Consider the following 15,687-nt stretch of genomic DNA (forward strand, 5'->3'; position numbering starts at 1 on the left):
TTCAGCTTTGCCAATACATTTTCAATAGGATTGAGATCAGGGCTTTGTGATGGCCACTCCAAAACATTGACTTTGTTATCATTAAGCCACTTTGTTACCAAGATTTCTATGCCTTTAAACAATTCTGGACTGCCCATATGATGATTTTATGTGTTTGGAAGCTTCTGATAGGTTTTTTGGCAACATCTGTGGATGTATTTAATGCACCCCTGAAACACACTGCTTCTTTGTGTAACATCATGGGAAAGTATAAAGAAATCAGACAAGATATCAGGAAGAGAATTGTGGACTTGCACAAGTCTGGCTCATCCTTGGGTACAATTTCAGGATACCTGAAGGTGCCTCGTTCATCTGTACAAACAATTATACGCAAGTACAAACAAGATGGGAAAGTCCAGCCATCGTAACGCTCAGGAACGAGATGGGCTCTGTGTCCCAGAGATGAACGTGCTTTGGTCCAGCATGTGCATATCAACCCAAGGACAAAAGCAAAAGAGCTTGTGAAGATGATGGCGGAAGCTGCTAAGATTGTGTCAATATCCACAGTGAAACGAGTACTGCATCAACATGGGCTGAAAGGCCACTCTGCCAGGAAGAAGCCATTACTGCAAAAGAAACATAAAAAGCCAGATTAATGTTTGCTAATGCACACAGGAACAAAGACCTTCATTTTTGGAGACCTGTCCTGTGATCTGCTGAAACTAAAATTGAACTTTTTGGGCATAATGACCATCGTTACGTTTGGAGGAAAAAGGGAGAAGCTTGGAAGCCTAAAAACACCTTCGCAACTGTGAAACACGGGGGAGGCAGCATCATATTGTGGGGTTGTTTTGCTGCAGGAGGGACTGGTGCACTTCACAAAATAGATGGCATCATGACAAAAGAAGATTATGTGGCAATACTGAAGCAACATCTCAGGACATCAGCCAGGAAGTTAAAGCTTGGGCAGAAATGGGTCTTCCAAATGGACAATGACCCAAAGTCAAAATGGTAACAAAGTGGCTTAAGGATAACAAAGTCAATGTTTTGGAGTGGCCATCACAAAGCCCTGATCTCAATCCTACTGAAAATTTATTGGCAGAGCTGAAAAGGCTGCGAGCAAAGCGACCTACAAACCAGGATAAGTTACACCAGTTTTGTCAGGAGGAATGGGTACAAATTCCAACCAACTATTGTGAGAAGCTTGTGGAAGGATATCCCAAACGTTTGACCCAAGTCATTCAGTTTAAGGGCAATGGTACCAAATACTAATGAAATGGATGGGAACTTTTGACTTTGCAGTAAGTAATAAAAATGCCTTAAAACATTCTCTCTCTCTCTCATTATTCTGGCATTTGGCTGACTATTACAGATTATGGTAATCCTAATTGACCTAAAACGGAAAAGGTTTTTTCTGATTTCATGTCAGATATTGAGAAAAACATGCAAATGTGTCTTTTTATATAGTGTATGTAAACTTCTGGTTTCAACTGTATATGCCAATAGTCATAAGCTCTGTATTTTATATATTGAACAGGTGTCATTTTGGAGCAAGAATACAAATACTAGCACTATAGCTATAATTCAGTTACTACTATGTAGTGTATTATGCACATGTTTTGTAAACCAGAATGGATTCACAAAATGATTAATTCAGTGTTTATAATTAAATCTGCGCATCAATTTCACTTTAAGAATTTAATGGTGCTCAGCTTCATTATGTAGAGCATTTTGTTCATTATCAGTTTACAGATAACCTGCATCTCCACCAGCTCAGCATGTTCATTATTACTACACAGATTCTCAATATCTTTATAAATGAATCCTGCAATTTACCTTTTCCTCCTTCTCTGTCTGACTTGATTTTCTCTTCTGTCCCTATAGGGAAATTTACTAAGGAAAACCCTTCTAAATAATTATCTGCAAAGCAAGAAGTCAAGTGCTAAAGGCGAGACCACTGATATCTCCGCCATGGGTAATGAACTTCTCCTTCCTAATAAATCAGCATTTTTCTAGATCCTTATAGTTTTAGTGCAGGAATAGCATTGTCTACAATGTATATAAAACCCATATTCATACCCTTGAGCTGTAAAATGCTATTGTTTAAACTTTTATGACCACCATTTAGAGCTTCTAGCAGTATAGTTCTAATAACAATAATATACTTTTCCCCAGACAATCATATATTTTCACTTTTTTTATTTATGACACTTTGGACTGAAATCATATCATCAATTTCCTTGACAGGTCAGGACCAGGATTGGTCTATAATAGCTCCAATTCAATGTAAACTGGACCGAGAGGGAGCAACAAAACTTGTGGCTGATCTTATAATGAGTTCCAAGAATGATAAGATCTTTCAAGAAAGTATTTTATTGGCCATTAGACTATTGGACGGTGGTAACACAGAAATACAGGTATTTAAAAACTTTGAAACTTGTGGCCTCTTAATTTAATACTTACAAAAATGGATAATACCATCTAATTTTGTTATTGATTGTCACTGAGATATAACATTATTAATGCGCACCTGTCAGCAGGATTGTGCTTAGTAAACCACATACACTGTCAGATGGGTGACATTACCCTGATTAATACGATACCTTTGTTGATGAAATCCGTCCAGTGGTTCTTGTGTAATCTTCATTTTCATTTCTGCCATAATGAGATTCTCGTGCTTCGGGGCGGCCTTTCGGGAGGGGCTGTAACTGGTGGTCTGCTTATGTATTCCTATGTCAGCCTTCTGACAGGTCACTGTGCTTTCAGTGACCTGCCTACTATTTTAAATACTGCCTGTGTAATTTCTGTGGCAAATGTGAAAGTTTTGGTTGCCGAGAGATGCTACTGCTCACGCGCGGGCGCAATTTTGCTGGAGGAAAAATAATTTGCCTGCAGCAATATGGCGCCACGTATGCTACTGCGCGGGCGGCAGGGGCTATATTGCTGCAGCATCTATCGCTTACCGATAGATGCTACTGCACAAGCATCGCTAGCGGCGCCATGTTGCTGGAGGAAAAATAAATTTGTCTGCAGCAATATGGCCCCCGCCACCCGCACTTGCGCAGTAGCATTTCTCGGTTGACGAGAGATGCTACTGCGCATGCACAGCTCTATATTGCTGCAGGCAAATTCTTTTTCCTCCAGCAAAATGGCGGTGGGGGCCATTTGGCACAGAAATGACAAAGGCAATATTTAAAATAATTTTCAGGTCACTGAAAGCACAGTGACCAGTCAGAAGCCAGAGATATGAATACACAATCAGAGCATCACATAAAGCACCTCCCCAAACTCTCGCCCCGAAGCACGAGCATCTCATTATGTCAGAAATGAAAATAAAGATTATAAAAGAACCACAGGACGGATTTCATCAACAAAGGTATCATATTAATCAGTGTAACGGCGCCCACCTGACAGTGTATGTGGTTTACTAAGCACAATCCTGCTGACAGGTGTGCTTTAATGGTAGGGACTTTGGCCTATCACCTTCACAGCTGAAAACCTTGACATATGCAGTGCAGGGATTTATAGCTCAGCTGAAAGATTATAGAAGAATAAGATCAATAAGTGCATCCCACAGGGACAGGCATCCCAAAGTTTCCTGACCCAACAATAAAAGGCCCAGATGCATCCTGTAGAAAAATGAAAGAATGTGCAACAAAAAGATGTAAAGAATGCATGAGGTATTGGTCGATGGGGAAACTTGGGCTGCCTGTCCCTGGTGTGTTGGGGAGGGAACTAACATAGTGCTGGGCAGCCTGCCTGATCTAGTAGGCTGTTAGCCAGACACTGTGCACTACATCTGTGTGACTGGCGTCTTATACAAGCCATATCCGTGTGCATTTATAATACTAGGCAACCACCTCCAACGTGAATGATAGGCGTGCGAGTGGTTGTTTCACATGTATTTTGCACCTGTTTGCCTTTATCATGGGGGCCAACTGCATCCTGTAATGCTTAAGAATTTCTGAGCTGATGTTGGTAAATACAGCTGCCTTTTTTCTGTGAAGCTTTTTGTATTTTATATCCTTTTCGGTGAGTTGCTTAGCTGAAAGAATGGCGCGGTCTGTAGCCTCCTGAACAGTGGCTACCTAGGACCATCTCATAGTTTGTATTCTTGCGAGCAGGGCCCTCTCTCCTCTTTATATCTGTTGATTTATGTGATAATTGTTATTTGGTAATGTATTTTATTGGCTGTACAATTCCCCGCTAAAATGTAAAGTGCTGCGGAATATGTTGGCTCTATAGGAATAAAAATTATTATTATTGTTGTGTAGGGAAATACTGTGAAGGCAGCAATAGCCTGTGCTGCTCCTTTATTTTTGCAGTTGTTGTATCACTAACTGACACAGTACAGCATTACACCAGTTGCTTAACGGGGTGGTCCGAAACTAATATTAAATTTAATCCTAAATGTATATCTGTTTATTGTACTAATCTAATCTTTTTTTCTCTGATAAACTTGAAGTAAAAAGTCCTAACTGCTTTTTTTAATTTTTTTACCTACTTCCGATTTGAAGACATCTCATTTGAGAATCTCCAGTGCATACTGGGATACTAAAACGGGATGTCATCAGGGAGCAGAGGCTGTGATCCTTATCGTGATCCTGTCCGCACCCTCACATAAATCATCATCAGTGATATCCATTTCAGGGAATGGTCTAGTCTCTACTCTACTGAGCATGTGTCTGTTGTCATTTTCGACATATGCCCAGTCCGAGCTACCTTGTCACTGTGCAATATTCTTTTCAATGTGCAGTGACAGTGAGCTCCCTTTGCAAGCTGGCAACAGAGTGCACTGTCAATGCACATTGTAAGGGGAGTACACGGCAAGCAGAGACCAGCCCACCCCCGAAAGTGATGTCTGTTTCTGGAGCGGGACAGTTCTCTTCTTTTTCTGCTTGCCACATTCTCTTCTTACAATGCACACTAACAGTGCGTTGACAGCTTGTTACTTCCAATTAGAGCAGGTGTGGGGGCGCATTGTCACTGTGCATTTAAAATAATATAGCACAGGGACTAGAGAGCTCTGACTGAGCATACTTTACAATTGACAATCAGTGAATGCTCAGTAGAGTTGGGACCATCCCAGCCCCTTGAACAGACGTAGCCGATGACGCTTAGTTTCAGGGTAAGGACAGAGGCTGCAGCAGTGACCGCGGCTTCTGACCCCCTACTGACATCCCGTTTCAGTATTCCAGCATGCACTGGGAATTCTCAAATGAAATGTCATCATAACGGATGTACGGTAGGTAAAAAAAAAATAAAGCAATTAGAGAGAGAGGACTTTTAAATTAAAGTGTATTGGAAAAACAATTAGATTAATACAATGACTAGACATTTAGGATTAAAATCAATATTCGTTTCAGACCACCCCTTTATTATTGCAGAATGGAATGCGTTGCCAGCTTTTGGACTAAACCCCCTAATTGTCTTATGTGAATCACAATATGGACTAAATAAGTGAAAACTGGAGGCAACTAATGAAAAAACTATTTGAACCCAATCTTTCAAGTGTTTTAACTTGAGACATATGGAAAGAGACATGCACAAAACAACATTTCCCTTATTTACAAGTGATTTCCCCTTGCATTGTTCCCTATGTATTGAGTTAGAATCAGTGCTGAATTGAGAAGCAACACACTTATACGCAAAAGCACAATGTTTATCTTTACACTGAAATATTAATGACATTCACATATCTGTTTGTTTCCAGAATTCATTTTACAATCTAATGAAGGGTGACAATAAGTCAGAAAAGTTTTTCAAGGTCTTGTTTGAAAGAATTAAAAGTGCTCAGCAGGAAATCAAATCTACCATGTCCGTAAACATGAATGATCTAGGGTCAAATGAACCCAATGAGACAGGTGAAACTCTCGCCACAAAAGGTAACTTACAGCAGAACGTGCGGACAGAAGGCGCAAAGTATTAAAATAAATCTGAACGTTGATTTTCTTTGCATACGCTGATAATTTATGGAAACAATATATTTTGATATAATAACATTTGTGAGATAACATGTTGTGTGGATTAAGACAGACAGGATAGGTAGCTGGTGAAATTCACAATATTAACCTTTTCATACCTTTTTCTTGTAAGATATTGTGGTGCCTGCTTCTTCAAAGGCCATAACCGGAGGACCCCACCATCGCAAAGGACATGAAGGGGGAGAGCTTGGTGAAGGTAATGAAGTCGGTCCTATTGTACTAATTATGGAACCCATATTGAGATTTCTTCAACTGTTGTGTGAAAACCACAACCCAGACCTGCAGGTAAACAGGAGTTCTTAACATAATTAGTCAAGTTGATCACTCATTAATATTAGTTGAAATGTACTGTATTTACAATATAAATGTATAAAATAGTATTTAACTATTTAGAAATCACTGTAACCTAAAGGTAAATGCAAGTTATCACCTATTCACAAGAGCAACTGAGTACGATATTCCCACAGGCAATAAGTAAAGCTGTGATGCTCATGCCGGACCATCGCTCTATTCAAACAGGGCACTCTAGCCACATTTTTGGAAATGGTGGACAACTTATAACCTATCTTGTGTATTTTTGAGGACTTTCATTTATGCTACAAGCCCTTTAATAATTCAGCAATAATATAGACAATGATACTGATGTAACATGAGCATAAACGTCACATATAATCGTCCAGTACGTGTGGCATAATCAGACAAGTTCTTCTATCAGTAAGTGAGGGATTACAGTAAAATTGTTATATAGCTGCATATCTACCTGCTTCTGGCTTACCTAAATACCTTACCTAAATAGGATGCCTAGTCTTGTCTCATAATTGGTTATCCCTGCTGGGAATGCTTTGCTTTTTTTCTTTACAGTGGCATAATGCTTCAAGGATGGAAAAACCCAGAACATTCCTCAAATGATGATGCCTACCACAATTGGATTTGTATGGGATCTCACTATGACTCTGTATGAAATAAGAGGCATAGTAAAGGCCCAATACACTTCCTTCGGTGCCCTATAATGGCTCCTTTTAGTAATTTGGCTGTGTTCTTGAGACCTAATTTGAAATTCTATGATGAACAAAAACTAGACTAGACAAATATTTGTCCAAAGAAGCATCGCGGTCTATAGGTCATAATATATGCTTCAGTAATGTTAACATTTCATACTGGTAAGGATAGGAAGCATATTTTCCATTAATTGCAGGAGTAAATGCTCACTTTAAATTACCCATTTTTCCATCAGAATTTCTTGCGGAATCAGAATAATAAGACCAATTACAACTTAGTGTGTGAGACTTTACAGTTCCTGGATATCATGTGTGGGAGCACCACAGGTGGTCTTGGTCTTTTAGGTCTATACATTAATGAAAAAAATGTGGCTCTTATAATCCAGACCTTGGAGACCCTCACAGAATATTGCCAAGGACCTTGCCATGAGAACCAGGTATGTCACATGCTTTGGCATTAACTAGTAATAGATATCACCTGAAGAAAAACTTCTGATATGTTAAAATGACATGTAAGCTGTAAGCTGTTTTTATTTTAGGGTATCTAGACCTGCACCAAGTGTAGTACCGCCAAAGTGATCAACTTAAGCCCAGTTTTCACTTTAGATAGCTGCCAGCCGAACCATCCGCCTAACCATTGTTCATCTGACTGCTATCTCGCCGGACTATCCCATACCCAAGAGCCATCATCTCTGGTAGCTTATCTCTTACAAAACAAAAGGATTAGCATGCATGATCCTTATCTCCCCCAACATCTGTCAAGGGAGAGTCGAGGGCCCCCATATACAATAGTCTTGACTTCCGAAACTATCGATATTGATAGGTTCAGCCTAGAGAGTCTGAAGGGTCTAGGGGGCATGAGCTTTATATGTCTCATCATTAAAGAGCTGAGCAGAGGAGTATACACTCTTATAGAAAGTGGGTTGCTTGTACACCACTAACCATGCCTCTCTGAGGTTCCGCTGAGCAAAGCACATCAAAGGGGCACCATGCTTCTGCCTCTTCATTCTAGTGATTAGTTGGGGTCTCAAGACAGTGACCTCCACTAATCCAAACTTCTTATAAGACCTGCAGAGCCCGTCTGAGAATGCACATCTCCCTTCCTTTAATTCTATATGGGACTGCAGGAAACAGATGAGTGCTGTCAGTGGCGTAACTAGAGTCTGACGGGCCCCAATGTAAGATTTGGACCGGCCCCCCCCATTCTGAATAAAAAATATATATACCCTCCATCCTAGTATATACACGTCCCTAATCCTGGCCCTGTTGTGGTATATATATCGCCCATTCTGCTATATGTCCCTTATTCCGGACCCCATCCTGGTATATATAACCCCCATCCTGATATATATGTCCCCCATTCTGCTGTTGTTCTTTAACGTATAGAAGAAATAAACCATTATGCTCACCAGGAGCATACATAGAAGTCATGGGGCACCATAGAAGAAGTATAATGCACCCCCATATTCCTCCATTTAGTATTATGCACAGCCCATAGTACTCTATATAATATAATATACTGCACAGCTCATAGTCATCAATGTAGTATAATGCAAAGCCCATAGTCATCCATAAAGTATAATGCACAGACCATAGTCATGCATAAAGTATAATGCAGCCCCATAGTCATCCATAAAGTATAATGCAAAGCCCATAGTCATCCATAAAGTATTATGCACAGACCATAGTTATGCATAAAGTATAATGCAGCCTCATAGTCATCCATAAAATATAATGCACCCCCAGTCATCCATAGAAGTATAATGCACCCCCATATTCATCCTATAAAGTATAATGCACCACCATAGTCATCCATAGTAGTATAATGCACCCCTGTAGTCATCTTATAAAATATAATGCACTCTCATAGTCGTCCTATAAAGAATAATGCACCAGTCATTGTAAAAAGTATACTGATTTATTTATTTTTTTTTCAAAAGAAATACTCACCATTCCTTTGCTCCAGCGCGGCGTGCGTCCTCTTGTGAAGCCAGCAGCTTCTCTGCCATTTGCCCTGTCACATGCACGCCAACATCAGCTGCTGGCCTCTGATTGGCCGACAGCGTGTATTGCACGCCGCAATACACTTCAACTGTATGTGCATCTGTGGACGCACATCCAGTTGAAACTTTTACTAGCGTCATTTGGCCCCTGACCCGCTGGGCCCAGTCGCAGTGGCAACCGGTCATTGCGCCGCTGGACAGAGCCATGACTGGTAGAGTGGTTTCTGGACCCACCACTCGGGTTTCCCTTGGACCAACCTCTTTGATTACCTCCACATGTCCATAAAGAATCTACTTTTTACTGAAAACTTCACCTCCAATAGAACTGATCTTTCTATTAACTATGATATCAATTATGTGCACAGGAACATCTCCCACTTTATATCACTTACAAGCAAGGGGCTAACTATAGCGAATGCAGTGGTTACGCCTCATACCCCCTCCCCCACTCCCAATGTGTTCCAGACAGCTCAGTGATACATCAATTTTAACACTTTACATTAAGATAACAAGATATATTGCAGAAATGCCACCAGCTGGACACCATGAAATGCTGGCTATTTGTTCTGTTGGGATGAGGCGCACTAACTTCTGCCACACATACTTTATGTGCCAGAGACTGCCAGTGCCGTTCACCTGATTTATCTTCAGCAGCAGCACACTGTCACACAGACAGAGGCCGGAGCCACAGGCAGAGGCCGGAGCCACAGGCAGAGGCCGGAGGGGGCGGAGCCACAGGCAGAGGCCGGAGCCACAGGCAGAGGCCGGAGGGGGCGGAGCCCAGCGCTGCCCACCTGTTTCTACTGAAAGTGCAGGAGCAGCGCAGCGCCTCTCTCACTGAGGGGGGCCAGCTGATTTTCTGCAGAGTGGGCCCCCAGATCTGCCGGGCCTGGTCAAGTTGGGAACCTCTGCGACCGCGAAAGTTACACCCCTGAGTGCTGTAGTTGGCTATCTCTGGCAGTACAAAAGACAACCAGTGTAGCAGAAGTGTGCGTACTTCATTCAGATGGGGCTCTGTAAATGACCTTTTTCTCTGGAATGGGGTAGTCCCAGCAGTCTGACACCCAGCGATCAATAAGTCATCTCCTACCCTATGGAAATGAGTTAACTTTCATAAATGGTAGAAACCCCATAAGAAATGTGTTAAACATGATATTTCTACTTTGTTTTACAGAGTTGCATAGTGACACATGACTCCAATGGCATTGATATCATAACAGCCTTAATATTAAATGACATCAGTCCTTTGTGTAAATATAGGATGGACTTGGTTTTACAGCTGAAGGTATGGTATACAGAGCTATATGTTATACACAGCTATATGCTTAATAGTGCTATGTAATTGAAATGCATGTATAGTCTTTTGTCAGGAAAATAGGATCAATTGCTTAGTAATAGCATTTTTCGGTGTTTGTCCACATGGTGGTACTCTTCTGTTGCAACGTTTAGGATGCATGCTTGGCATAGAAGTATCGCAGGGCATTCCACTTATAATAAAAATGCCATCATACTTTACATAGATTTATAGGAATAGAACAACATCAATTATTTCTGGTCTGGTTAGGGTAATCGATTTGTTATCCATTTAGTTTGCATTTAGTTTGCTTTGTGCTTAATGTATGAGAAATAGTATGATAATCATTTCAGAATGAAATCATGGATTTGTTGGTGTTTTGTGGTCTTCATAAATCTGTGCAAAACAAAAGCCCTTGAAAATAACCAGCAGAGAGTCTGCACGTCATTTTATTCTAAAAGACCATTTAGGGCTATTATTAAAGATTTATATTATCAAGGCTGTTTTGTAGCAGGATGAATAATGCACAAGAAACAAATGAATGGCTCATGTAGAATGCCTGTGTATTCTGTTGCCCCATCCATTACTCTCTCAAAAAAGGGTGATTTTATGTTGAGCACATTGTAGCCTATGGGGTACTGAACTACTTTGGGTGGGAGATATTTACCATTGAAACATCAAAAAGCAATGGTCCGATGTTTCCATAACCGTGTTCCTGTATAGTCAGAAGCACCTATGGACTATACTTTGGATAGGTTATCCGTATCAGATGGATGAGTTCCATCTCCCAGCACCCTACTCAGATGGGTGAGTTCCATCTCCCAGCACCCTACTCAGATGGGTGAGTTCCATCTCCCAGCACCCTACTCAGATGGGTGAGTTCCATCTCCCAGCACCCTACTCAGATGGGTGAGTTCCATCTCCCAGCACCCTACTCAGATGGGTGAGTTCCATCTCCCAGCACCCTACTCAGATGGGTGAGTTCCATCTCCAGCACCCTACTCAGATGGGCGAGTTCCATCTCCAGCACCCTACTCAGATGGGCGAGTTCCATCTCCAGCACCCTACTCAGATGGGTGAGTTCCATCTCCCAGCACCCTACTCAGATGGGTGAGTTCCATCTCCCAGCACCCTACTCAGATGGGTGAGTTCCATCTCCCAGCACCCTACTCAGATGGGTGAGTTCCATCTCCCAGCACCCTACTGATCACTTGTTAGAAGCAGTGGCCAGAAAGGAGCTGCAGCCAGCTACTGCAGATGAACATTGATTCTCCTAAGGGTAGGTCATCCATATCTGGCCATGTGAAATATGTTGGTGGAATAAAAGCTATGTAAACTAAATCTAACGGTTACCAGACACAAACATTTCACTTTCTTTTTCATACACTGTATAGGAAGTAGTTAAAGTGGACTAGATCAGGTGACGTTTTAGCATGAGATGCCATGTTTGTACATGACGAATACACATATACAGTACACAAGAGATGTGATGGATTCCTGTAGCACACAGAAGTAAGATCAAGCAGTATAGAGCAGTGTAGCCTTGACTTCAGGTACACTTTCTAGAAAGCTGCGTCACTGCTGGTCTCTCTGCCTGTCTTGCTCAGCCTCCCTCCATTCTCCATAGTCTTTAATAGACAGCTTTAATCTGATGACGCTGAACAGATAGGCAGACTTGTTTAGACCCAGATGAAAGATGTCTCCATGTGTATGTGACTCGCCCCCAGGGCCGTGGGGCACTCGGATCCGGGCAATAGGGAAACGGTGGGAATAGTAGTGGCAACCCGGTTCCGTGGCTCAGGGTGGTCAGGCCAGTGGTAGTCCGGTATGCGCTGATGATTATGTCCGACTACGCCACCCGTGGATTTGCGGTCATTAGGTACCGCCGCTGCAAGGCAGACCGCTGGGGCTGATGAGGTGTGCAGCTGGGATGGTGTGACTCCCCACGGGAAGAGTGCGGCCCCAGGGCAGTGTAGTGGATGGTGGGAGTGATGGTGGTGAGAGTCCCAGTACCGGTAGTGCTGGAGGCGCGAAGGAGCACACAGACAATAGGTTGCAGTCCAGGGTCTTTACTGAAACAGGTAAATTGACCCATAAACAGTCCCAGCTAGGAGGGGACCTGGATGTCTGAGAGCAACGGGGAAATTGGCCCTGGTCAGGGTGAGGGTGTAGGCCTACCGTGCTTTCTGCGCTCCTTCTGGCTATCTCCTCGTTATAGGGTAACAGCCCACGTTTCCGAGCTCTCCGTGTATTCTCGCCTGTATGGCCTGCAACGTGGGTTCCTTTCTGCTCCTGGCCTGGTACGGCTTTACTGGTCCCTTCGGTTGTGGCAGGGCCTCCAGGCTTCTTAGGCCAAGGAATATACAGTCCCTTGCGGACTGGTTCTCTGCTGGGGGATGTAGAATCCTCCCTGCCTCAGACACCAAAGTCTGGTAAAGTAAGTCTTTTATCTGCCAAGACAGGCTCTCTTCGCCTCTCGTCTCTGGCTTGTGGCTCTCCTCCCGCCACACTTCCTCTTAGGTGCAATACAACTGTCTGTCCCTGTTCTCCTCTGGGACAAGTCTCAGTCCTGAGACAGGCCTTCAAGTTCTCCCTAACCCTGCCCCCAGTACCAGCTTTTATAGGGGCAGCCAGCTCCCCCTACTGGCCTGAGACAGGAGGCATTGCATGCTAATGTTCCCCTAACTAGAGAACCTCCCCCTTGCTCTCAGACACAGCTTTAATTACACTTGTGGCATCCAGGCCAGGGTGACACATATGATGTAAGACATGTTGTGACTAAATGTAATGATGAGTTCATGGGGAGACAAGAAGTGGCTCACAAGTGATGTAAAATAAGCATTTTTTTCTTGAAAATATATATACAACATTTATTATAATTCACCTATACTATTGATTTATGCAAAGTTTGTAGGCATGGCAGTAACCATTTAAGTTTGTCAGTGTAGAAAAGATTGGTAGGAGCCCTCATATATAACTATGTCAACAGAAAGATAAAAAAAAGTTTGGCCTCTTGGAAGAAGGAGAGCAAAAAAACCGAAAGAACAAAAAATTGGCTGTTTTGCAAGGGGTTAATAACCACATCAGTTCTTCCTCGTGCTTTCGTATAGTCATGGGACTTTTCCATACCTTTTAATATTCTTATCATTTTCCATAGAGGATTCATTAGCCCATATATTAAATCTTTTTTCTGTTTGATACCTTCTACTACTTACAGGACAACGCGTCAAAGCTGCTTTTAGGTCTCATGGAAAGTCGTCATGACAGTGAAAATGCAGAAAGAATTCTTCTCAGTTTGCGACCACAGGAACTGGTAAGCATCTCTTCATATTAGATTTTTTATGAGTCCAAAACTGTCTTAATTTAGTTGTATTGAAAAATATGGCTATGATGCAGCTAGAATATAGCTGTATCCGACGTAGATGGCACAAGACCGCAGAGCCCATTGATTAGCTGCAGTGGTCACATGCTGCAGTCAAGTCAGCAAAGTTGGGGGTGAGCAGGGTCAGGCAATGCTAGAGCAGTAGGTGGGGGGGGGGCTAAATAAGGCTCATTTTTTAATTATAGATTGAGCCAGCTTGCTGCGAAAAAAAAGGAAACCTGCAAAAGATGATGTACGGTGGTCAGTCCCTCTTCTGCCAACTCATCGATGCCGCCATAATGTGATTGTGCGATGTCAATGATTTCCTATAGCTGCTGAGCCCTACAGAAACCCTCCCAGGTCTGCAATCTGTGCTTTACACTGACAACAATAACACACTGCAGTACAGAAATATTCCAGCTTACTATTAAATTATTGATCACATGTCAAGTAAAAATGCTTGACTATGTAAAAAAAATACAAAAACATAAAAAAGTGCATGTAATTGGTATTGCTGCAAAGATCGTACCGTAACATGAATGTTTTATTCATCCATCATGATGAATGTTCCAACAAAAAATAACAACAATGGGGAAATAAAGTTAATGTAGAAGTCCTATGTCTGGTACTAATGGAAACTGCAGATGTCCATGTAAAATATAAGCCCTTACACACCATCTATAGTGGAATAATAAAAATGTTATGGCTCTCAGAATATGGTGACTTTGAAAAAAATATTTTTTAAAGTTGTTTTTATTTTTCAAAAGTAGTACTGCAGAAAAATTTGGCATTGATGAAATAGTACAGAATGAAATTAACATGTGATTTATACCGCAGGTATGCTTAATAATGAAACCCCAAAAATGTATTGAGGAATTGCTCTTTTTTCCTTTATCAACACAAAATGGTGTTATTCAAGAATAATACTTGCTATGCAATTTAAAAAAAAAAAAAAAAAAAAAACCTTACAGGGAACCTAATAGCGGAGACGCTGGCTGTATAATTTCAGCCATGTACAGTACAGACCAAAAGTTTGGACACACCTTCTCATTTAAAGATTTTTCTGTATTTTCATGACTATGAAAATTGTACATTCACACTGAAGGCATCAAAACTATTAATTAACTCATGTGGAATTATATACTTAACAAAAAAGTGTGAAACAACTGAAAATATGTCTTATATTCTAGGTTCTTCAAAGTAGCCACCTTTTGCTTTGCTGACTGCTTTGCACACTCTTGGCATTCTCTTGATGAGCTTCAAGAGGTAGTCACCGGAAATGGTCTTCCAACAATCTGGAAGGAGTTCCCAGAGATGCTTAGCACTTGTTGGCCCTTTTGCCTTCACTCTGTGGTCCAGCTCACCCCAAACCATCTCGATTGGGTTCAGGTCTGGTGACTGTGGAGGCCAGGTCATCTGGCGTAGCACCCCATCACTCTCCCTCTCGGTCAAATAGCCCTTACACAGCCTGGAGGTGTGTTTGGGGTCATTGTCCTGTTGAAAAATAAATGATGGTCCAACTAAACGCAAACCGGATGGAATAGCATGCCGCTGCAAGATGCTGTGGTAGTCATGCTGGTTCAGTATGCCTTCAATTTTGAATAAATCCCCAACAGTGTCACCAGCAAAGCACCCCCACACCATCACACCTCCTCCTCCATGCTTGACGGTGGGAACCAGGCATGTAGAGTCCATCCGTTCACCTTTTCTGCGTCACACAAAGACACGGTGGTTGGAACCAAAGATCTCAAATTTGGACTCATCAGACCAAAGCACAGATTTCCACTGGTCTAATGTCCATTCCTTGTGTCTTCCTTTCCTGGGGCTGTCCTCATGTGAGCCAGTTTCTTTGTAGCGCTTGATGGTTTTTGCAACTGCACTTGGGGACACTTTCAAAGTTTTCCCAATTTTTCGCACTGACTGACCTTCATTTCTTAAAGTATGATGGCCACTCGTTTTTCTTTACTTAGCTGCTTTTTTCTTGCCATAATACAAATTCTAACAGTCTATTCAGTAGGACTATCAGCTGTGTATCCACCTGACTTCTGCACAGCACAACTGATGGTCC

General features: G+C 42.0%; 1 protein-coding gene across 1 annotated transcript in view; it reads left to right on the plus strand.

Annotated features, from left to right (window-relative positions):
* The window catches only part of ITPR3 (inositol 1,4,5-trisphosphate receptor type 3), a 373,063-nt gene that overhangs the window by 239,422 nt on the left and 117,954 nt on the right, over positions 1–15,687 (plus strand). The window contains exons 38-44 of the mRNA XM_073666508.1: positions 1,864–1,954; positions 2,227–2,396; positions 5,693–5,864; positions 6,076–6,248; positions 7,198–7,398; positions 10,139–10,249; positions 13,476–13,571. Coding sequence (XP_073522609.1) covers positions 1,864–1,954; positions 2,227–2,396; positions 5,693–5,864; positions 6,076–6,248; positions 7,198–7,398; positions 10,139–10,249; positions 13,476–13,571 — 1,014 coding nt within the window. The remainder of the gene's footprint in view (positions 1–1,863; positions 1,955–2,226; positions 2,397–5,692; positions 5,865–6,075; positions 6,249–7,197; positions 7,399–10,138; positions 10,250–13,475; positions 13,572–15,687) is intronic.

Source organism: Phyllobates terribilis, unplaced genomic scaffold (assembly GCF_046119375.1).
Source record: "Phyllobates terribilis strain yellow unplaced genomic scaffold, ASM4611937v1 Scaffold_2__4_contigs__length_985480577, whole genome shotgun sequence".
In the NCBI taxonomy this organism is placed as follows: Eukaryota; Metazoa; Chordata; class Amphibia; order Anura; family Dendrobatidae; genus Phyllobates; species Phyllobates terribilis.